Below are 23,589 nucleotides of genomic sequence, written 5' to 3' on the forward strand. Positions count from 1 at the left end.
AGAGTTTGATGTAAAAATACATGTCATTCAACAGAGATATAGATAGAAAGAGAAATTAGGAAAAGAGGTAAATAAGATGGAGGGTAGATTCAATGAGGGATTGGTCATAAGCAAAACAAAACAAGCTTGGAAAGGGGATAGTGAAGAGAAGGTTAAAAAGAAAATGGAAAGATAATGACTGAAATGAATAGGGAAAGAAGAGGATAGAGAAAAGAAAGTAAAAGAGAGTGGGATGAAGGGAATATACCATTCAACAATCATAACAGTGAATGTGAATGGGATGAACTCACTTATAAAATGGAAGAAGTTAACATAATGGATTAGAAAACAAAATCCAACAACATGTTATTTATAAGAAACTCATTTGAAATATAAACACCAAGAGGTGGGACTAAACTATATTATGCCTTATACGAACACACACACAAAAAAGGAATAGCAATTATGATTTCAGACAAGGGAACAGAAAAAATAGACCGATGGATTGGATTGCTTAATTGCAAGAGTTCTGAGCTGCAGTAGGACTAAAGCATTAAGCTTAGCACCAATATGGTAAGTCCCTTGGAGCCAAGGACCTCTAGGCTGCCTAATGAGGCAAGCTGGAAAAATAGCAAGTTGAACTTCATGCTGATCAGTATTGATTTGGGGCCTGTGAGTGGCCATTACACTTCCAGTCTGGACAAATATGGAGATCCAGTTTCAAAAACAAAACAAATCAAAATAAAACAATTGACAGCCACCAATGTTTCAAATGCTTTTTTTACTGAACATATATCTTTTTTCATTAATGTTTTAGCTCAGTTTCACAGGGTAGGTCACCTTGGGATATACTTTGAGCTCTTTAGCACTTTAGAAAACATTCATTTCATCTTGTGATTTCTGAGGAGTGGAGAATAATTGTGTTAAGTCAATAAGAATAATGTAGTATGGAAGATTAAAAATTAGCTCTTATCCTCTCAACCTCTCAAATATTCTATAATATTAATTATATAGAAGAGGTAATACAATTTTAACTGATTCCATGATGTAGGAGAGGCCAGCTAGGGGTCCAGTGGATAGAGTGCTGGGCCTGAAGTCAGGAAAATTCATCTTCCTGATTTCAAATCTGACCTCAGACACTTACTAGCTGTGTGACCCTGGGAAAGTCACTTGACCTTGCTTGCCTCAGTTTCCTCATCTGTAAAATTAGCTGGAGAAGGAAATAGCAAACCACTCCAGTATCTTTGCCAGGAAAACCCCAAATGGGATCACAAAGAGTCAGACATGACTGAAATTACTAACCAACAATAATACGGCCTTCAATACCAAGAATCCAAATAGGTAACAATTCCACAATCTAGTAGCAAAGAGAGGTAATCAATAGCTTCTAATGTACCCACTCAACATCCACTTCTCACTATGCTCCAGCAGAGGAGTTGCATTAGCCAACCTAGAGGATTACAACATATTACAACTCTCTCTCTAATCTCCCCACTCCCAAGTTTCTATAGAATAGCAAAAGGCAAAAGCTTTCACAGACTGGGTGAGCAGAGCAGCACCCCAAGAACTGAAAAAGCAAAGAGGAGTGGTGACTGATAGAAAGATATGAGAATGTGATACTCTGAAGCGAAAGATAATCTGGAAGAAGATAAGCAAAAAAAACCAAAAACACTGAAATTAAACATGATCATATTACAAGCAAAACATACGGATCTTAACAAGAGGCATAGAGACAACTTAAGAATTAGACGTCTCCAGAAGAAAATGGCAAGTTAAAAAACCTGAACATCACAATGCAAGAAATAATACAAGAAAACTTCCCAGAATGTCTGAATGTAGAAAACAAGAACCAATCAAAAGAATCCACAAATCATCTCTGAGTGAAAAAAAAAAGACCAAACTATGCTGCAAACTCCAAGACGCACAGTGATTAAATCTAAAAATTCCACTGACAAACAACAAATCCTGAAAGTCACCAGGAAGAAGACTTTCAAAGATAAAGGAAAAGAATCTCAGACAACACATTCTTTGCCCCACCAGAAACTGCAGTAGGGAATGGGATAATGTTTTCTGAAGAGCAAAGGAACTCAAGATGCAACCCAAGTTAAATTATTAATGAAAAAAAAGGTGGCTATTCAATAAAAGGAGGCATGTGAAACATTCCTGAAACCAGAGCTGAAGTAATCATTCAATTTCAAATACGTCAAACAACAGATATAGAAGAAAAGAAAACAAATACAGCAACCAAGAATGACAACGAAATGACAGAAATCGTTGAGAGATTTCTTTCTAAATGTGCACAAGGAAACAAGGGTGAAAGCGGAAGTCACATAGAAATGATTGTGGAGGAAACAATCCCAAAACACCATTTTTATCAACTTATGCAGAATCACAGGATACATAAAAGGGAGAAAGGGAGGAAGAAGATAGAGAGGAACATGTGATGTACCCTAACAAAGTCAAAGGCTAACAATGAAAGGAATCCAATCAATCCAACACTTATTACGTACCAACACTATTAACTATCAGGCATTTTTCTAAGTGTTGGGTATATAATTAATAAAAAGAAAGACAGATCTTGCTCTCAAGGATCTTATAGTCTAATGAGAGAAGATAACACACAAAAGGAAACAGAAAAGAGAGGGGAATATCTTGCTCTGTGGAGTTGATACTAGGCAGAGCAGCAGATGCAGAGTGGAGTGAGCTGGGATTCTGCCCTCTATAAAGAAAGGCATTGAGTGGACTTTGATCCTCCAATCTCCAGTCCTCCAATTAAAGGAAAGAGAAATCTGAGTGAGGAGTTTTCAATTAAGGCTTTAGTTAACAGCATATTAAAGTGATTGGAAGTAATGAGCTTATGCCAGGCAGAGCAACAAATGAAAAGTGGAGAACTACTATTAGCTTCTCATGAACACAGTAGCTAGAAAGCCCAGCATCAGGCTTGGAGTCAAGAAGACCTGAATTCAAATTCAGTATCAGACATTTACTAATTGTATGACCCTGTATAAGTCATTTAACCTCTGTTTGCTCAGTTTCCTCATCTATAAAGTGGGAATAATAGTAGCATCTACCTCCAGAGTTGTCATGAAGACCAAATGAGATAAGTATAAAGCACTTAGCACAATGCCTGGCACATAGTAAATACTATATAAATGTTATTGTTAGCTAATATTTGTTGTTAGAGCCTACAGGAGAATGGGCAAAGGGAGAGATTGAAAAGGGGGTAAAGAAAAGGAGAAATCGTGTTTTAGTGGTGGCAAGGATTAGCATTGATGAATGCTCCTATGGGAGAAGAGAAAGTTTCTATAAAGGGAAATGGGGACCTTATCATGAATATAATTTGCACAGATTTCATGTTTAGAGGACCACTCAGGATAAGGGAAATCAGAGTTCTTAGGGGCAACTGACACCCAGAAGAGAACATTTCAAAGCAAATGGAGAGAAATGACCATGAGGAGAGTAAAGGTTAATAATGAATTGCACAATCACAGATGGGAAAATGTGTATCATGGGGAAATGTCCTTTCTATCTCTCACAGGAGTTAATATTTCTAAGAAGTGAGCTACAACAGAAAAGAGGGGAAAAAGGTCCTATGGGCAAAGTCTATAGGTCAATAAGATAGAAGCTGTTTAGAGGAAGGAACTCAAAATAGGTACCTTAGAAGTTTTAATTTGATGAGGAATAAAAACTAAAGAAGGATTAAAAATATAAGAGCCACGAATGAAAGAATGGAAGTCTAAAATAGGCATAAAGAGAAGATAAACAATGAAGAGAATGAAATTCTTCTAAGAAAAAGACACCAAACAATTTAAAAGTTTAAACTTATTAACAAAGTAAATTGAAGGGGAGGGGAGGAAGGAAGATTTCATGTGACTACTTAACTGAAAGGACGAAAGGGAAAAAGAATGAAATAATTAGATAAAATCAGGGAAAAAAAAAACTTGAATGTTAAACAAAACTCCAAAATTGAGGAAAGGGGTAATCAATAAAAAAAGAGGTTGAGAATGAGGAGAAGAGAGCTGTCAGGAATAGGGTTGCCCTAAAATAGAGTAAGCTAAAATAGCTAAAGAGACATAGAATAAGAGGGGGACCTTCTTTTTTTTTTTTTTAGGCAAGTGAGGTTAAGTGACTTGCCCAGGGTCACACAGCTAGTAAGTGTCAAGTGTTTGGTCTGAGGCCGGATTTGAACTCAGGTCCTCCTGACTTCAGGGCTGGTGCTCTATTCACTGCGCCACCTAGCTGCCCCAATACCTTCTATTTTGGGGGGGAAAAAAGCAATTAGAGATAAATGGAAAAAATACAAACCTGAGTCTTATAACTTTAAACATGAATGGAGTAAATAACTTAATATAATGAAAAATAATGACATTGGATAAGAAAATAAAATCCCACTTTTCGCTGCTTACAAGAAAACACATTAAAGAAAAGCTCAAGGGCAGCTAGGTGTTGAAGTGGATAAAGCTCCAGCCTTGGAGTCAGGAGGACCTGAGTTCAAATCCAGACTCTGACACTTGACACTTACTTCCTGTGTGACGCTGGGCAGGTCGCTTAACCCCAATTGCCTCATCAAAAATGAAAAAAAACCTCAGAATTAAAATGAGAAGCTAAAACAGTATGTACAATGCATCAGATGAATTGGGGGATGGGGAAGAGTTGCAATCAATCTATCACACAAAGCAAAAACAAACATTCAAAATATATTTTAAAAAGAATAAACAAGGAAACTACATTATGTTGAAAGGAACCACACAAAACAAACCAGTATTAATATTAAACATATGTGTTCCAAATGCCTTCAGATCTGAATTCATAGGTGAGTTAGAAACCACAAAACAACATAGACAGTAACACAGTAATGAAAGATTTCAGTGTCCTACTCTCTGTTTTAGATAAATCTAACAGAAAGATAAACAAAAGAGAAAACATAGAATTAATTAAATTTCTGAAGAAGCTAGAGCTAAAAGACTTATGACATCTTCTAAATAAGACTACTAAAGAATATACATATTTCACAGTATTCCATGGAATTTTTAGTGAAAATGACAATGCATTAAGGTATAGAAATGCTGCAAATAAATATAAAAAATCCTTTACAGAGAATAATGCAATAAAAATAGTAATTAGTTCAGGGAGCACAAAAAAAAGACACATATGCAAATAGAGACTTAACAATGAAATCCTAAATAATGAGTGGGTCAGAGAACAAATCACACAGGCAATTAATAATTCTGTGAAAGAAAATGATCATGAAGAAATAAAATACAAAAAATTTTGGGATGTTGCTAAAATGCTCTTCAGAGGAAAAATTATCTCCTTATAAATATACATTAACAAGATAGAAAGGAGGGAATTAATGAACTAAGTAATGTATTTTAAAAATTTAGAAAGCCAACAGATAACAAACATAAAAATAAGTACAAAAGAGGAGATATCAAAAATTAGCAGGGAAATAGATAAATGGGACATTCAAAAAACCATAGAAATGATAAATAAAAGTAAATGTTGGTTCTTCTAAAAGACTGATAAAGTTGGTAAACCTTTAACCAACCTGATTTAAAAGAAGATAGCAAAAATATCAAATCAACAAAATAGCAAAAGAACAAGAAAAATCACAACAAAACAAGAAAAAAATAAAAAACAATGTTTAGAATCTATTATATCTATTAATTACATGTTAACAAAACTTAAAATACAAAATAAGTAGAGGAATATCTTCAAAAATAAAAAAAATCAAAATAGCCAAAGATCAAATAGCTTCATTAAAAAATATGATTTTAAAAAAGGAAGTGGAACTAGTTGTAAAGGAACTACCAAAGGGTGGGGGGAGGGAACTATTGGTTCCTATGGATTTACAAGAGAATTCTATAAAACTAAAAAAAAAAAAACCAATTAGTTTCAAAACCACACAAATTATTCTCAAAAACTGAAAAATAAAACACTCATCAAAATCCATTTATATGATGCATACAGTCCCAATACCTAAGTCTCAGAAGGATAAAGCAGAGGAAAACTATAGACAAATATTAATGAATATTAAACAGACTATGGAGATTCATTCAAGACATCCTTCATTATGACTAGACTGGAATTATACACAGGATACAGGATGGTTCAACACTAGGGGAAAAAACATAATCATATCTAAGACAAAAACATCCAAAATCACATGATTATCCTAATTGACACACAAAAAGCCTTTGACAAAGTACAAAATAAGCATCACATGCAATGATACGCTCCACCCTTTCCCAATAAACATGGGAGTGAAGCAAGGATGCCCATCCTCCGCACTATTATTTGACATGTTTCTGGAAACGCTAGCAATAGCAAAAACAAAAGAAAAAAGAAAAACTAAAGAAAAAAAAGATGAGACAAAGAAATTACAGAAGTAAAAAAAGGTAAAGAGTTGAGAGAACTATCTCTTTTTGCTAATGATATGATGGTTTACTTAGAAAATTCTAAGGAATCAGCAAAAATACCATTTCAGACAATTAAGAGTTTCAGCAAAGTTATCAGCAGCAAAGAGAAAAAGACCTCAAAGATCAACAGCATTTCAACATAATAAAAACAAAATCCAAGAAGAAATAATAGAAAGCGAAATTCCATTTGAATATCAACAAAATGTATCTAGAAATTAATCTATCAAGACACAAAAAGACTTGTACAGATTCAATTATAAAATGCTCCTTAAAGAAATATAGAACAACTTAAACAGCTAGAAGAATATGCAGTATTCATAGATGAACCATGGTAATATCATAAAACTGACAATACTACCAAAACTTACTTACGCTTTTAATGCTACACCAATCAAATTGTCAAAGGGGTACTTTACGAAAATCAATAAAATAAGAAAATTCACTTGGAAAAATAACAGATCTAGTATATAAAGGGAAATTATGACTGGAAATAGAGATGAAGGAAGAACAGCATTCCCAGATGTCAAACTACATTATAAAGCTGCAATCATCAGCATAATTTGGCATTGATTGAAAAATAAAGAGGTAGATCAATGGAACAGATCAGATGAGGGACAATCAGAAAAAATGGCACTCAACAATTCAGCATTTCAATAAAACAGAAAACATAAGTTCCTTAGGAAAGAATTCCCTACTTGATAAAAACTGCTAATAAAAGTGTAAAGTAGTCTAGTAGAAATTAGGTTTAGATCAACATCTTAAACCACATTCCACAATACAATCTAAGTGGATATATAGCCTTAATACCAAAGATCATACCACAAAACAATTGGAAGGTAAGCAGATCACATGTCTCTCACAGTTATGAGTAGACGTGTTCTTAACTATACAAAGCATAGAGGTGATTACAAAAGATAAAATAGATAACTGATCACTTGTAACTGAAAAGTTATCTCATCTTTTTTGTTTGTTTACAAAACCTTGTTATATGGGATGGTTCTCTGGAGGGGGTAGAAGGGATACTGGGGAAACAATGATGATTGAAAAACAAGACATCAATAAACACTTGCTTTCTTATTTTTTTAATAGCATGGTTTAACATTGGAGTGTTAATACAAAGAGTGCTAAGCTTGAACCCACTGTCTCCAGCACTTAGTAAATGTATGACTTTAGATAGTTACATTCCCCTTTCTGAGTCCCAGTTTGTCCATCTATAAAATGGGGATAATGCTAATAATACCTATGTCACCCATAGTAATAAAATCAAAACAGCTAGAGAAAGAGAATCTATTAGAAATGGAGAGGCAGTGTGGCACAGTGGATAGAGTGCTGGCCTTAGAGGTAGGAAGACCTGAGTCCAAAGTCTACCTCTGACACTAGTAGCTAGATGACCCAGAGTAAATCACAGTTTCCTAGCCTTACAGTTTCTACATCTATAAAATGGGATAATAATACCCTCTGACACACAAAATTGTTGTGAGTCTCCAATGAAATAACATAGAAAATGCTTTGCAAACCTTAAAGTGCTAAATAAATGGGACTTACTATTCATCTTCTTGCAAGTTCAAATGGGCTTTCTTTCTGCTTAGGTTGAGACAGGTCCTTTAAGGCATTGCAATTTCTCCTGAATTTGGGTTGGTTCCTTTCCCCTTTTTGCTGTTTACATAGCACCTTATTTTTATAATTTTTAAAATTGCATTTATATTTTTTTTATTTTGACATCATCTAAATTTTCCCCTTCTCCTCCCCCTCCTGGGAAACCTTGAAGCCAAGTAAAGTGAGCAGACCTGAACAATTTCTATGATACCAACAACATTGTAAAGGCCAATAACTTTAAAGACTTAAGAATGCTGATAAATTATTCCAGTGGACCCATGATGAAGGATGCCACCCCCCCTCCCGATAGAGAGGGGGAGGACTGAATGAGATACACGTTTTTGGACATGGCCAATGGGGCAATTTGTTTTGATTATGCATATTTGTTGCAAAGAGTATATGTGTATGTGATGTGATATGTGTCCAATGGAGGGGAAGAGGGAGAGCAAATAAAATGCTTATTAATTGAAAAAAATTGAAAAATGAATTTTTGTTTGGTTCTTTAAAAAAATCATCCCTGCCTGTCTCTGTCTTTGTGTGTGTGTGTGTGTGTGTCTATCTCTGACTCTCTGTGTCCATCTCTGTCAAGCCCTCTCTATATCTGTCTGTGTCTTTCTATCTCTGTGTCACTGTCTTTCTGTGTGTCTGTCTTTCTGTGAGTCTGTGTCTCTATCTGTCTGTGTCTCTGTCTTTCTCTTTCTCTGTCTCTCTGTCTCTCTCTGCCTCTGTCACTCTCAGTCTCTCTGTCTCTCTCTGTCTATCTCTGTCTCTGTCTCTCTGTCTCTTTCTGTCTCTCTCTCTATCTCTCTCTTTGTGTCTGTCTGTCTGTCTCTCTCTGTCTCTCTCTTTCCTAGCAATTTCACAGGTTTACCCATAAGAACCAGACATTTTCAGCCTGTGTGGAGAATAATTATCAGTCAATGAACTATGTGTGATTCCAACAGGTTCCACACAAGACATGGAGACTCTCCACCACCCTAGGATGCCAACTGCTCACTCAATCCTGGAATCTGTCATCTCAGGCCCATTTCCTCTCCCTCATCCTCCAAAACCAATCCACTACCAAGTCTGGTCAATTGCACCTTCCCATCTCTCAAATCCATCCCCCTTGTCTCCACTCACTCACTCCTGCAGTCACCTGACCACCCTAGTCCATCCCCTTGGTACTCCTCATCCATCTGTATGCAGCATCCTGCTCATTGGACTCCAGGCTTTCAGTCTCTCCCCTTTCCAATCCATCAATCAATAGCAACAAGACTTTACTAAGTGCCTGCTACATCTTGAATTCTGTGCCATGTGTTGGAGATAGACTGAAGTGAAATTGTCCCTGCCCCCAGGGAGCTTACATCCTATCAGCAAGATGACACGTACTTATACGAGGAATAGAGACCATACACAAAATAAATAGCTCATGAAAGAAGGCACTGGTAGCTTCATGTAAAGGTGATGCTGAGTTCAGCTCTGAAGGGAACAAGAAATTCTGAGAGGCAATGATCAGGAGAGAGAGTTTTCAAAGGAAGAAGAGCCAGTGCAACACTTGGAAAATAGATGGCTCGTGGCACGCAAGGAAAAGCCAGCCTTGATGGACTGCTCCATGGAGGAAGCCAAAGGGAATGTTGATGTCCTCCGCACAGGCGACAAAAGAATCTTCCCAAGACATAAGTCTGGCCATGGCTCTCGCCTTCTCAAGAATCTTCAATGGCTCCCTATTATCTCTAGAACAAAATTCAAACTTCTAATTGCTGCTTAAAGTCTTTCACGATCTGCTTTCTTGAGCTTTCCCACAGACCACCTTCCAGTGAGATTGACCTTAATTCATTTTCCTCAAACTTAGCCTCCCATCTCCTACCTTTTCATGAGCTCTACTGAATCTCCAGAATGGTCTTCTTCCTCACCGCCATCTTGTATGATTCTCAGCTTCTTTCAGTTTCATTTTCTTCCTCCTTCAGGAAGCCCTTTGCCATTCCCTACAGTTATTACCACTCTCTCCTTCCTCCTTTGGTTATATACATACATACATACATATATATGCACACCTATACATACACATACATATACATACATACATATATATATACACATACATACACACACATATAATATATATATATATATATATATTTGTCTATGTAATTGTAGTATCCCCCCATAGACTGGAAGCTCCTAGAAGGCAGGACTTATTTCATTTTTGCCTTAGTATCCCTAAGGCTAATACAGGGTGCCTAGGTAGCACAGTGGATAAAACCATGGGCCTGGATCAGGAAGACCTGAGTTCAAATCCAGCCTCAGACATTTACTAGCTGTGTGACCCTGAGCAGGTCACTTAACCCTATTTGCCTTGGTTTCCTCATCTGTAAAATGAGCTGGAGAAGGAAGTAACAAACCATTCCAGCATCTTTGCTGAGAAAACCCCAAATAGGGTCATGAAGAGTCAGACACAACTGAACATTTCATTTTTGCATTAGTATCCCTAATACCTAACACAATTCCTTTCATAGAATAAATTTAGTAAACACTTGTTGGATTGGCTTGGCTTAGCTTAGGTAAGATTAGAGTGGATTGGTTTGGAGTTAGATTGGAGGATATTGGAGTGGAGTGGAGTGTATTAGAAGGGCGGTAAACTGTAGGAAAAAGAGAACAGGTGTGGCCTTCTCTAGGTCTTCTTCCCTCTGATCTTATGTACTTGCTATCATTATTATCATAATTATTAGCTTTTAAGAAGGCAAATAAACATAGTTTTAACTTAGTTATGTGGGCCCTCTGGGTTACATATTAATTAAAATCATTTCTCCTTGAGATGCAAACCCCTTGGTCACCAAGCAAATCATTAGTGAGTATCTCATTACCTCTGAATACAAGCTTCGCTATTTCTCAAGTTTGCTTCAATTGTATCTATCTGTTCTGGATGAATACTTCCATCTAACACAGGAAAGGACCAACTGCCCTTGGACTTTCTACTCTTAGAGTGAGAAAGAGTGGCATTGTCTTGTATGAGGTCAGCCATTCCCCTAAACCATGTGGTATGCAGTGTCCAGGAATTCTTCAGGACTGAGGTCTGATTTCGCTTCTGAGCCATCAGGGTACAGGTGTGATTTCTTGCTAGTTTTGGAAACAGGTGGATATTCACATATAAGAAGGGCTTCCTCAGGAGAACACACGTCCACATGATACCTGTGGGAAGTCACAGGAAATAACCCTTTAATATGGTACTTAATCGCTTACAATGATGGGAACCATACTCTTTGACCCAGAGATCCTATCTCTTGGCACAAACTCCAAGGAGGTTAGTGTCAGAAAGAAACTGCCAAGATATGCCAAAATATTTATATCAGTACTTTTGCAGTGGCAAAGAAAGGGGATCAATACCAGTGCCATTGACTTGGGAAATGGCTGAACGAGTGCTTTAAATGAATGTGATGGAACGTTACTACTCTGGCTCTTTTTGTAACGGCAAAACACTTGAAATTAAAGGAATGGATGGCATCAATTTGAGAACTGACTGAACAAATGGAATACTACCGTGCCATTAGAGGAAAGCTTAGAGAAGCCTGGGAGGACTAGCGCAAAGTAATGCAGAATGAAGTCAACAGAAGCAGGAGAATAATTTATACAATAACGACGTTGTAAAGGAAAATGATTTTGAAAGACGTAGAACTCTGATCACCCACAGCTCTGGGAAACTGATAATGCTGCATGCTACTCACATCCTGGCAGAAAAGTGACGAATTGAAGATGTAGAATGAGACATGTATTTTTGGATACAGGCAATGTGAAATTTGGTTTGCTTGTGTATGTTTATTTTTATTTTGTTATTCTTTTATTTTCCAATGGGAAGGGGAGGTAGGAAGGAGAGAAAATAAAGGCCTATTAATTGAAAAACATAAAACAAAACATTACTTTGCTGTAAGAAACTGAATATGATGAATACAAAGAAACCTGGGAAGACATATAAACTGAAGCAAAGTGAAGCAAGAAGAACCAGGAAAATAATCTCTATAATAACTATGACAATGTAAATGGAAAAATGGCAACACTAAATCAAAGCAAAATGCTTCAAAGTTTTAATAAACAAACTTGGCCTGAAAGAAAACATATGAAAAGGTACCTCCTTATCTCATAACTCTTTGCGGAGACAGGGAACTATGAGTGTGGAATACTGAATATAAAATCAGACCATTTTGCTAAGCTATTTTTTTTCCTTCTTTTTCATCCTTTGTGAAAAGGATTGGCTTTCTGTCAAGGGGAGGGGAGATGTAGGTAATATTTTAAACTATTAAGAAAAAATTGATTTAAAAAATAACTATAAAAATCATCTATTTACTTTAAAATCACACTTGGAAAAGAAAAAAATAAGACAAAGGAGAGGATGAATAACTATTTGGGCCTCTATTTCCACATCTGTAAAATAAAAGAGTTGAATATGATTAGCAATTTCCCATCTGCTTGCCAAGGACTTACAGTAAGTGGCAGAGCACTTACAAGTGGTCTAGGAATCCTCATGTCCATAAATATTAAGTGATTCATGAAGTGACAATATAAGAAACAAATATACCTTCTGTAAGCTGATAAAAAAAAATCTTATACATATATGCGTAATCAAATTTCACATGCATATATATATAATTGTGACTAAGTTATAAAATCATTTCAAACATTATTGAATTAATCATAGTCTTTTGTCATCATGGATTTTCTCAGTCAATGGATGCTAATACTATAATCATGTGAAGCACATGAATTTTTGATGGTTTAGAGGGGTGTGTCTACTAGAAAAGGTTAAGAAGAAAAACCTAGCAATGAAGGGAGCCTAGAATTATCCTATTTTAATCTATGTTATAAATCAGTAATCATGAACACTATTTGGTGCTGGTTAAAAATATAAAAATGAAGCAATGAAAAAAAGTCTAGAAAAGGAAGTCTGGAAAGTACATGAATACAGTAGCTCATGGTTTCTTTTTTCATTTAATATTTTATATTCCCATGTAAAAACAATTTTAACACTTTTTTAAAGTTTTGAGTTCAAAATTCTCTCTCTTCCCCCCTTTTCCCCCTCCCTTCTCCTTGAGAAGTCAAGCAAATTGTTATGGTTATACATGTGCAATCATGCAAAATGTATTTCCATGTTAGTCATGTTGTGAAAAAAAGAACAAAAAAAAGAAAAAGAAAGTTTTTTTTAAAGTATGCTTCAATCTGTAGTCAGACTCCGTCAGTTTTGTTTTCTCTAGACATAGCACTTTTCTTCATAAGTCCTTCAGAATTGTGCAGGATCATTGAATTGCTGAGAATAGCTAGGTCATTTGTAGTTGATCATTGTTACAATATTGCTGTTACTATATACACTGTTCTGGTTCTGTTCGCTTCACTTTGCTCACATAAGTCTTTCCAGGTTTTTCTGAAATCATCTTGCTTATCATCCTGCTTGTCATTTCTTAGAGAACAATAATATTCCACCAAAATTACATACCACAGCTTATTCAGCCATTCCCCAATGGATGGGCATCCCCTCAATTTCCAATTCTTTGCCACCATAAAGAGCTGCTATAGGTCCTTTTCCTTTTTGTTTTTTCTTTTTATTTCTTTGGGATATAGACCTAGTAGTGGTACCGATAGATCAAAGGATATACATGGTTTTACAGCCTTTTGATCACAGTTCCCAATTGCCTTCCAGAATGGTTGAATCACTTCACAACTCCACCAACCATGCAGTGGTGTCTCAATTTCCCCACATTCCCTCAACATTTGTTATTTTCCTTCTCTGTCTCCAAAATGGTTGGGTCATTTCACAATTCCACCAACAATAAATTAGTGTCCCAATTTTTCCACATCCCCTCCATTTGTCACTTTCTCCTTCAATCATGTTAGCCAATCTGGTAAGTGTACAATGATATCTCAAGGTTGTTTTAATATTTCTCTAATCAATAATGATTTAGAGCATTTTTTCATATGACTACAAATTGTTTTGATTTCTTCATTGGAAATCCACCTGTTCATATCCTTTGACCATTTATCAACTGGGGAATGACTTGTATTTGTAAATTTGAACAAAGATCTTCATATATTTTAGCTATGAGACCTTCATCTGATAAACTGTCTATAATTTTTTTTTCCTCAGTTCTCTGCTTTCCTTCTGATCTTGGCTACATTTGTTTTGTTTATGCAAAAACTTTTTAATGTAATTGAAATTATCCATTTTACACCTAACTTTGCTTTCTATCTCTTGTTTATAAATTGTTCACATATCCATAAGTCTGATAAGTAATATGTCCCATGTTCTTTTAATTTTCTTGTAATATCTCTTTTTATATCTAGGTCATGTATTCCTTTTTGACCTTATCTTGGTAAATGGTATAAGATATTGGTCTATGACCAATTTCTGTCATATTACTTTCCAATTTTCCCAAAACTTTTTTCCTAAATAATGAATTCTTATTCCAAAATCTTAAGTCTACACTTGTCAAGTACAAGGTTAGTATGGTTTTTTGCTTCTGTGAATTGTATGTCTACTCTTTCCCATTGATCTATCTTTTTTATTTCTTAGCCAATATCAGATAGCTCTGATAATTATGTTAGTATTTTATACTATACTCCACCACAAGTTCCAAATAGATAAGTGACCTAAGTTCAAAAAGTCATATTATTTAAGAATTAAAGAATGGGAGATAAATTTTCTGGCTCCAGCATTTTTTATTGTAAGCACTCCTTTTAAATATCAAGAAATGTCACAGACCTCCCCTTCCCCATGACTGGATTTTGTTAATCATAACCAGCTTCTCCATGTTCTTGAAAATATTCATACACATGTGGGTGATATTTTTTAATCTTTAGAAGGCATATTTGCTTATTTTTCATACTGACTCATTTAATGAGATAGTTAGTGAGCATATGGATAACTGTACATGTTATTTTTGCTTGTTCACTCGTTCAGTTCTGTCTGACACTTCGTGATCCCATGGACCATAGCACACCAATGCTGTCCATGGTGTTTTCTTGGCAAAGAATACTGGAATGGTTTGCCAATTTCTTCTCCTGTGGATTAACGTAAAGAGAGGTTAAGTGACTGAACCCAAGGTCACACAGCTAGTAAGTGTCAGAGTCCAGAACTCAAGTCTTCCTGACTCCAGACCAGCACTCTATCCACTAAGCCATCTAGCTGCCTCCACTTGGTACACAGGAAGAACTTAATAAATTTTTTTTAACTCATTCTTTATATTGTCACACTTCTCTTCTAGCTTTTTCCTTCTAGGAGAAGAAATTCCAACTCCTGACTCCATGTTTTTGTGCATATGATTCTCCCATGTCTGGAAAGAACTTTATCCAAACCTCTGCTTCTTAGTGCCCCTAAGCCCCTTCAAAACACAGTTTCCAGTGAATAGCCTAAATTAATTTCCTTAAGTATTGACTGCTTTGATCTCTTTGCTGTCCAAAGGATTCTCAAAAGTCTTCTCCAGCCCCACAGTTTGAAAGCTTCCATTCTGCAGTGCTCAGCTTTCCTTACAGTCCAACTCCCACAGCCATACATCACCACTGGAAAAAAAATATACGGACCTTTATTGGCAAGGCAATGTTTATCCTTTTTAGTATGCTGCCCAGATTTGCCTTCCTACCTAGCACGTGGAGAGGAGGTCCCAAAGCTAAGAAGGTCCTCGTTCAGGTCCTATCTCCGACATGCTGCATTGTGACCCTTAACTTGTCAAGACTCTAGGCAGCTCTCTAAGACAATAGGCTGAAGAGAAAGTGCCCATCTGCATGAGTAGAGGGAGCTCCCTGTGCCTATGAAATCATAGCTCCATCACTCTTTAGCCTCAGTTTCTCTATTATGAAATAAGGAAACTGGACTAGATGACCTTCCAGGTCCCTTGCAGCTGTACAATGTACGAATCTATGACACCCCCCAAAAAATATTCCTTTGGTTTTTTGATATTTGGAGTTCAGCAACCTCTGGGATCCCTTTCATGTTTCAGTTTCTAAGAGTTTTTGCCAGTTCTTTTAGCAGAAAAAAGACCTTGGGAACCATCTAACACATCCACCCCATAGTACAGATAAATAACCTGAGGCCCACGAAGATTTTGTGACTTGACCAAGGTCACACAGGCAGTAAGTTGTGAAGGTCAAATTCCAAAATGGCAGCTACAGCCAAATAAAGTTGCTCTTTTCACTGTACCAAGAATTTCTTTCAGGCCTTTCTGCCTTATCACTCTGCACCCATTCCTCTGCCCTGGGGGCCCAGGATCCTGGACTGTCCATGGTCCTTATAACAGCTGCCCACCACCTCCCTGGCCTGGGAAAGCACCAGAAACTTGCAGCTAGGGAAGGCACAGGGCACACTCAATTCTGGCCCTGGCCCACAGAGCCACCAATCAACCCCGACCCCAGCTACTGACCTGTCCAAAAATTCAGGGACCAGGTTCGTTCAGTCCTCTGTACGTGGGCTAGCCGTCTGCAGTGTTCCAGACAGTCAGGTCTTGGTTATGTCCCCAGTTGTGCCACTGACAGGGCCTTTTCCTCTTTCAGTTTCTGTCTACCAATGCTCACCCTTGGAACTGCCCTTATTCCTGGCGTCCCTCCCTGGGAGGGGGTCAAAAGTCAAAAGAGAGATGACTGTTAAACCCAACCCACTCCACTCCAGGGCGCCTTGTTTCCTCCCTCCCCCCTGCCAGGTTCTCTTGTCTGTCAAAGCGGTAACATGGGCCTAGATGATCTCCAAATTGCCTTCCAACTTCAAATGCTAGGGTTTTTGCCCCTCTTTCAGGAGCAGGTGAAGATACTGAGATCTAAGATGTTATGGGGGAGGAAAAGACACTTAATAGGAAGAAAGGAAAGAAGGAAGGAAGGGAAGAAGGAAAGGAAGAAGGAAGGGAGAGAGGGAGGGATGTACATAATAGAATGTCATGCTCCCACATACAAATCTCTTTTTCGTTCTTCATATGTTGAAATGTTTTTTTCTTGATGACTAGGTTCATAAAAAAGAAAAATTCTTTTAAAAAGAAATAGATCTCAAGAGCAGAGAATGTTCCTTGCCTGAGGTCATACAGGGAAAAAATGGGAGGGCTCTGATGCCAACTGTGTCTCCTGCCTCCAGACCCAAGGCACTGTGTCACCTACTCACCACCTACTCCTTCCTTGACTCTCCCTCAGTTCCAAGCTTCTAGTTTTGGTTCTTCATATCCACAAGAGAAGCAATGCTGTATAGCGGAAAGAACACTGGTCTCACAGTGAGAAGACTTGGGTTCAGGTCCTAGGATCTCTACTTATGAATCTCAGGTTCTCCATCTGCTGTATACCAATGGATCTATGAGCTTATTGATGTGGACACTTCCCTCTAATAATGCAGTCAGCAGCCAATCTTGTGCCGTTCTTACTCAACTATAAAGTGTGTATAATAATATTGGGATCACTGACTTCACAGAACCATAGCATCTCAGAGGCAGAAGGGAAATGAACCCCCATCTTGGCGAGAATCTCCCTTACAACATCTCATCATGTAGCCCCTCCTCAAAAACCAGTGATAAGGAAATCTGCAACCACCAGAGTTGTTTAAAGGAAAGGACTTTGTACATCTTTCTATTCTGGGACCAGATCTGGGATTCCATTCATGGAGGGAGCTCTCAATGAGGAAACACCTTCTAATATTCAGATCGCACCTGCTCTGCAAATTACAGTCTTAGCAATCTAATAATGGTTAGGATCAGGAGTCCTATCAGTGCCCTTTAAATTCAATTCTTTCAAATTGAGCACTCAGTCCCTCCCCCCACTTCCAAGGATTGCTTCATCCTAGGTCACTTGCCCTATCTAGGTTAGTTTACCATCACTTATTAAGGGCTGGTTATGTGCCAAGCACTGAGAATACAGAAGGAAAAGGCTTTGGGGGCCCAGATACGTGTATATATATATAGCTATCAATAAGCCTAATAACTAGAGAACAAAAATAGGCGTGGTCTAGTTATTTGTGTAACAAGTATGCTCTAGGGTGTATTTGTTATTCAGAATCAAGACCTCCCCAGGGACGGGAAGAGCAGCGGGCACCTTTTCCATTGGCCCTTACCCACAGAATGAAGCCAGACTCAGTCCCTCCTGATCATCTTGTTCAAACACTAAGATTAGGATTTTATTGCTTTTGGATAAAAGCCCTGGTTAGCTGTAGAGCAAAGAGCCAGGGGATACAATGAGATTTTAAGATCAAATTATAAAAAACATCGGGAATAAAGTTAAGGTCAATGGAGACAGCCTCTGCAGGAGAAAGGCATTGAAGCTGGTGTCAAAGAGAGAGCTCTTTCCTTCTACTTCCTGCCCCAGGACCTTGAAAAACTCTCTGGGCCCCATTTCCTCCTGTTAAATTGAGAGGATTAGACTAGAATCTAGTCCAAGATCTGTGATCTGATGATGCTAAATCTGTGGCTGTAAGGTCAATTTAATTTAACTCAATAAGCATTTAGAAAGCACCACATATATGAGGCACTGTGCCAAGCCACTGGGGATGGAGCCAGAGACAAAAACATTCCTTCCCTCAAGCAGTTTGCCTTCTATCAGAGGATCAGTAATATTTCTTCCTGAATTTCATGAAAGGAGACATCAAACCATGTTATCTCCTTGTCATTTTAGCAGTTGTGTAAAAGGAAAGCAGGAAATAAGCATTTATTAACGGCCTACTATGTGCCAAACACTTTGCTAAGCTCTTTACAATTATTATCTCATGTGATTCTCACAGCAACCTGGGCAGAGAATTTTTATTGTTAGCACCATTTTACAGTTGAGAAAACTGAATCATACGAATGACATGCCCCCGGTTAGTAAGTGTCGGAGGTAGAATTTGAACTCAGGTCTTCCTGCCTCTAGACCCAGTGCTCTATTCAGTGTGCTCCCTAGCTGTCCCTGATTTTCCAGGGGATCTATGATTTCACAAAAGCCTTGTGGTAGGGGCCCATCAACTGTGACTGCCACAACTAATTTCAGAGCGTCTGGTTTAGACCACCAACCTCATAGGGTCATAGCATTCCAGGCTCAGAAGAGACATTGACCGGTACTTGAGCAAGAATTTCCCCTATAATATCCCTGAGACAAGAGGTCATCTCCCCTCTCCTCAAAGACCCCCAGAGATTGGGGGAACACCACTAAAATTACTTTTTAAATCTTTTAAATATATACATACATACTCATACACACGATACATATAAGTAAGTGAGTGTGTGTGTATAATACCTGTAACTTCATTAGCATTAGGAATTCCCCATGAGCAAATACTCTAAATGGAGTTCAGCACCTGCTCTGCCGATCATCGTCTTAGAGAATTGTCTGGGGCACTAAGAGGTTGTCATTCACCCAAGATCACACTGCCAGTCTGGATCATGGGCAGGACTTGAACCCAGGGCTTTCAGGCCCCTGGGCTAGATCAAGCTGGCACAACATCTGGAAGCTTAAACTAGCTCCGTTCCAGTGGCTTTCTCCTGCTCTTAATAACTCCAGCCTTTCTGCTTCTCTTCACCTTCTCGAAGTCAGGATTAGCAGCACTCATGAGGTTCTTCCCCCAGGTTAAGTTCAAGGCCATTAGAGCTCGGCAAATACTTGGTAGCCCGAGGCAGAGCCATGATGGAAAAGTCCAAGAAGTGTAGCTTAGCTTCCCAACACGTCTCCTCCGGGAGCATCTAGAAAGTGTAAAATGTACCAGACCAAGGTCTGATCAGGGGATGCAAGAAAAAAACAATCCCACTGAATCATATTTCCAACCCAGTTCAGTGTAGGGAGGCGAAGAGTTTTATGGACACCGGAGATGGGTTCTGGCTGCAACCTGCCATGCAGAGCATTCCAACAGGAAGGAGATGAAAGAGGACAAAGGCTGTGAGCCAGGGCAAAAAGCGGCTACAGACCCATACAGGAGGGCCAAGACTTTGTGTAAAATGCAGGAGCAGCTGTCAACAGGCAACTCTGACATTCACTCCCCAGTTCTGGGACCCAGATCTGAGGGTGCACTGCAGTGAGGGGTGCTCCTCAGATTGTGGAGTGGTGAGAGCACCAAACTGTAGCTATGGGGCTTTGACCTCAGGAACATAGTGGCATCTAAGTTCCAGCATCTGGGCAATCTGAAGTCTTCAGCCTAACAAACAGGGCAGAACCCCAGACCAAAGAAAAGCCCAAAGTGCTGCCACTCAGAACCTGTAAAGCTTCCCAGCTAACTGATAGTGGCTGAGCCTAGCAGCAGTCTACTGAAACTCTAATAAGGGACAAAGCCATAGGTGTGTGGCTCGGACCCAGACCTCAGTCAGGTCAGATCAAAAGGGCAGTGATCAGACCACTTTGGAAGCATCAAAAGCTTGCATGTCCCTATCCTGAGATGTGTCTGAGATTCTGGAATAAAACAACACTCAATACCCCAAGAAAGCAGTGGAACAACCTAGAGGACACGAGTTCCTTCAATTCACTCCAGAAATGCACAGGAGATGGCCCTGAGATAAAGCTCAGGTTAGGAAACAGGTTGAAACACTGAGAAAAAAATAATCCTACAGTAAAGAGCTATTATGGTGATAGGGATGCTCAGGACACAAACCCAGGAGAACATAACTCTAAAACATCTACAAGCAATGCCTCAAAATAAAAACGTAGTCTGGACACAAGTTCACCTACAATTCCTGGAACATATGATGCAAGAGTTTTAAAGAGAATTAAAAATGATTTTAAAAACCAAGTGAAAGTACTGGGAGGGGGGGATGAAGAAGAAAACAAGAACTATAGAAGAAAGAATTAACAACTCGGACAAGAGGTATAAAACCTTACCCAAAAAACAAATACCCTAAAAATTCTACCAGATCCAATTGACTAATAATTACACGAGGCAATAAGAAACATTAAAATAAAGTAAAAAGACTAGGGAAAATTAAGAAGAAAAGTGAAAATGTCTCATAACAGAAACAACTGGTCTGGAAAACAGATCAAGAAAAGATAATTTAAGAATTATTAGACCACCTGAAAGTACGACCAAAAAAGATCCAATCCAATCCAATAAAAAGTGCCTATTCTGTGCCAGATACTCTGTTAATAAAAAGTTAATTATGTTAATAAAGACAGTTGCTGCCCTTGGGGGCCTTACAACCTAATGGGGGAAGATAATACACAAAAGGGGGAAGGGAGGAAGGCCAGAGAGTACCTAGTTTGGGGGCATCTTGTTCCATGGAGTTGAAACCAGACAGAGCGGCAGATGCACAATGGAGTAAGCTGAATTCAGTTTCCACCTTCCGTATAAAGAAAGGTTTTGAGAAGATTTTGTAACACTACCTTTCAGCCTACCAATCAAAGGACAGAGAAGGCTGAGGGAGGTGGTGTCAGTCTAGACCCAGCAAAGTGGTGAGATTAGAGGTGATGAGCTTCCTGAGAGAGGCATCTTGTTCCACAGATTTTAAACTAAGCAGAGCAACAGATACAGAGCAGAGCTAAGACAATTAGAGAAATCATAAAAGAAAACTTCCCAGATCTCTTGGGATCAGAGACCAAAGAGGAAATAGAAAGAATCCAAGGGGCACTTTCTGAAAGAAATCGCAAAATGGAAACTCTCAAAAACATTATAGACAAAATCCAGAGCTTCCAAGTCAAAGAAAAAATATTGCAAGCAGAAAGAAATAATCCAAACGCTGAAGACACACAGTATCACACATGATATAGCAGCTACTACCATAAAGGAGCAGAGAACTTGGAATACCATATTCCAGAAGGAAAAGGAGACAGACTAAAAGGAAGAATAACTTACCCAGAAAAACTTCATATAACCCTTTCCAGTAAGGGGTAGAGGTGGATAGACTTCCAAATAGAGGACTTCCAAGCATTCCCAAAGAAAAGAGTAGAGCAGAGTAGAGAATTTGATATACAAACACAAGAGTGAACAGAAGCATAAAACTATAAATGTGTGCAAGAAATCATAAGGGATTAAACAAGAATAAGTTGTTCACATTCTTATTTTTTTTTTGTTTTTTGTTTTTTAGTCAATGAAGGTTAAGTGACTTGCCCAGGATCATATAGCTAGCTAGTAAGTGTTTAAGGCTGGATTTGAACTCAGGACCTCCTGACTCCAGGGCCAGTCCTCTATCTGTTGTGCCACCTTGCTGCCCCCAACTGTTCATATTCTTACATGGAGAGATGACAAATGTATCCCCTCAGAATTCTATCATAATCTAGGGTAATATAGGGAGTTTAATTAGATTCAGGGCCTGGGAGTGGTTTTATTATGTTTTAATGATCTTAAAAGAACAGTGGAAAGGGAGGAAGAGAAGAATATACTTGGAGGAGGCGTGGAGCAGGGTAGGAAGGATGGGGGAAATTATTTCACATGATTAGGGTGAGCAAGTAGAGGTATATACAAATAAGTAAGGGTGTGGTGGCTTACATTTGAACCATATTCTCATCTGAATCATCAGAGAAGGCAAAAATGTGTGCACAAATGCATGTGCACACATGCACACACAATTGGCTGCAGGCATACTCATCATGGAAAGAGGAGGGAAAGGAGAGAATTTAAGAGAAGTCAGCTTATGGAAGTGATTGGTCTTAAAAGAGATTCTAACTAAGGAGGGTAGATTTTGAAGCAGCTAGTTGGCTCAGTGGATAGATTGCTAGACTTGGAGTCAGGGAAATTCATCATCTTGAGTCCAAATCCAACCTCAGACACTTATTAGCTGTATGACCCTGGGCAAGTCACCTAACCTTGTTTACCCCAGTTTCTTCACCTATAAAATGAGCTAGAGAAGAAAATGGCAAAATACTTCCAGTATCTTAGTAAAGATTTCTTCAGCAAAGAAAACTACAATTGGGGTCATGAAGGGACTGAAACAACTGAACAACAACAAAAAGATTTTGAAGATGGGCTTAAAAAAAGAAAGGACAGGACCAGCTAGGTGGCGCAGTGGATAGAGCACTGGCCCTGAAGTCAGTAGGACCCGAGTTCAAATCTGGCCTCAGACCAAACTCTTGACACTTACTAGCTGTGTGACCCTGGGCAAGTCACTTAACCCCAATTGCCTAAAAAAAAAGAAGAAAAGAAAAGAAAGGACAGGACCAGCTAGGTGTGCAGTGGATAGAGCACCGGCCCTGAAGTCAGGAGGACCCGAATTCAAATCCAGTTTCAGATCAAACACTTGACACTTACTAGCTGTGTGACCCTGGGCAATTCACTTAACCCCAATTGCCTAAAAAAGAAGAAGAAAAGAAAAGAAAGGACAAGAGCCTGTTATTGAGCTCTGGGTGAAAAAGGAAAAAAGAAGACAAGATGAGAGAAACAGACTACAGAAAACCTGGAGCACTGGCATTGAGCTTACTCCTCTCCCACTACATTCTTCTTTATAAAGAGGGAATGGGAAATAAAGAAAAGGAAAAGTATTACAGAATAAAATGGAGAGAAGTATATAATTAATGATCGCAACCATGAATGTGAATTAGTCAATGAGTATTTATCAAGTGCCTGCTGTGTGCCAGGCATTGTGAGGTGCTAGAGATATAATAAAAGTCAAAAGTCAGTCCCTGCCTTTGAGGAGCTCACAATTTAAAGGGATGAACTCACCCGTAAAATGGAAGAAGATAGAAGAATAAATCAGAAAGCAGAATCCAATTTTACAAGAAA

At 38.4% G+C, this 23,589-nt stretch overlaps 1 protein-coding gene across 1 annotated transcript in view; it reads right to left on the reverse strand.

Moving 5' to 3' along the window:
• Positions 1-16,463, reverse strand: part of LOC114051675 (methylcrotonoyl-CoA carboxylase beta chain, mitochondrial-like) — a 50,308-nt gene extending 33,845 nt beyond the window's left edge. Inside the window, exons 1-2 of the mRNA XM_027874093.1 lie at positions 16,376-16,463; positions 10,841-11,165 (exon numbers count right to left, since the gene is read on the reverse strand). Coding sequence (XP_027729894.1) covers positions 10,841-11,160 — 320 coding nt within the window. The 5' untranslated portion in view covers positions 11,161-11,165; positions 16,376-16,463. The remainder of the gene's footprint in view (positions 1-10,840; positions 11,166-16,375) is intronic.
• Between the last annotated feature and the right edge of the window lie 7,126 nt (positions 16,464-23,589).

This window comes from Vombatus ursinus, unplaced genomic scaffold, assembly GCF_900497805.2.
Source record: "Vombatus ursinus unplaced genomic scaffold, bare-nosed wombat genome assembly UNPS02014804.1, whole genome shotgun sequence".
Classification (NCBI taxonomy): Eukaryota; Metazoa; Chordata; class Mammalia; order Diprotodontia; family Vombatidae; genus Vombatus; species Vombatus ursinus.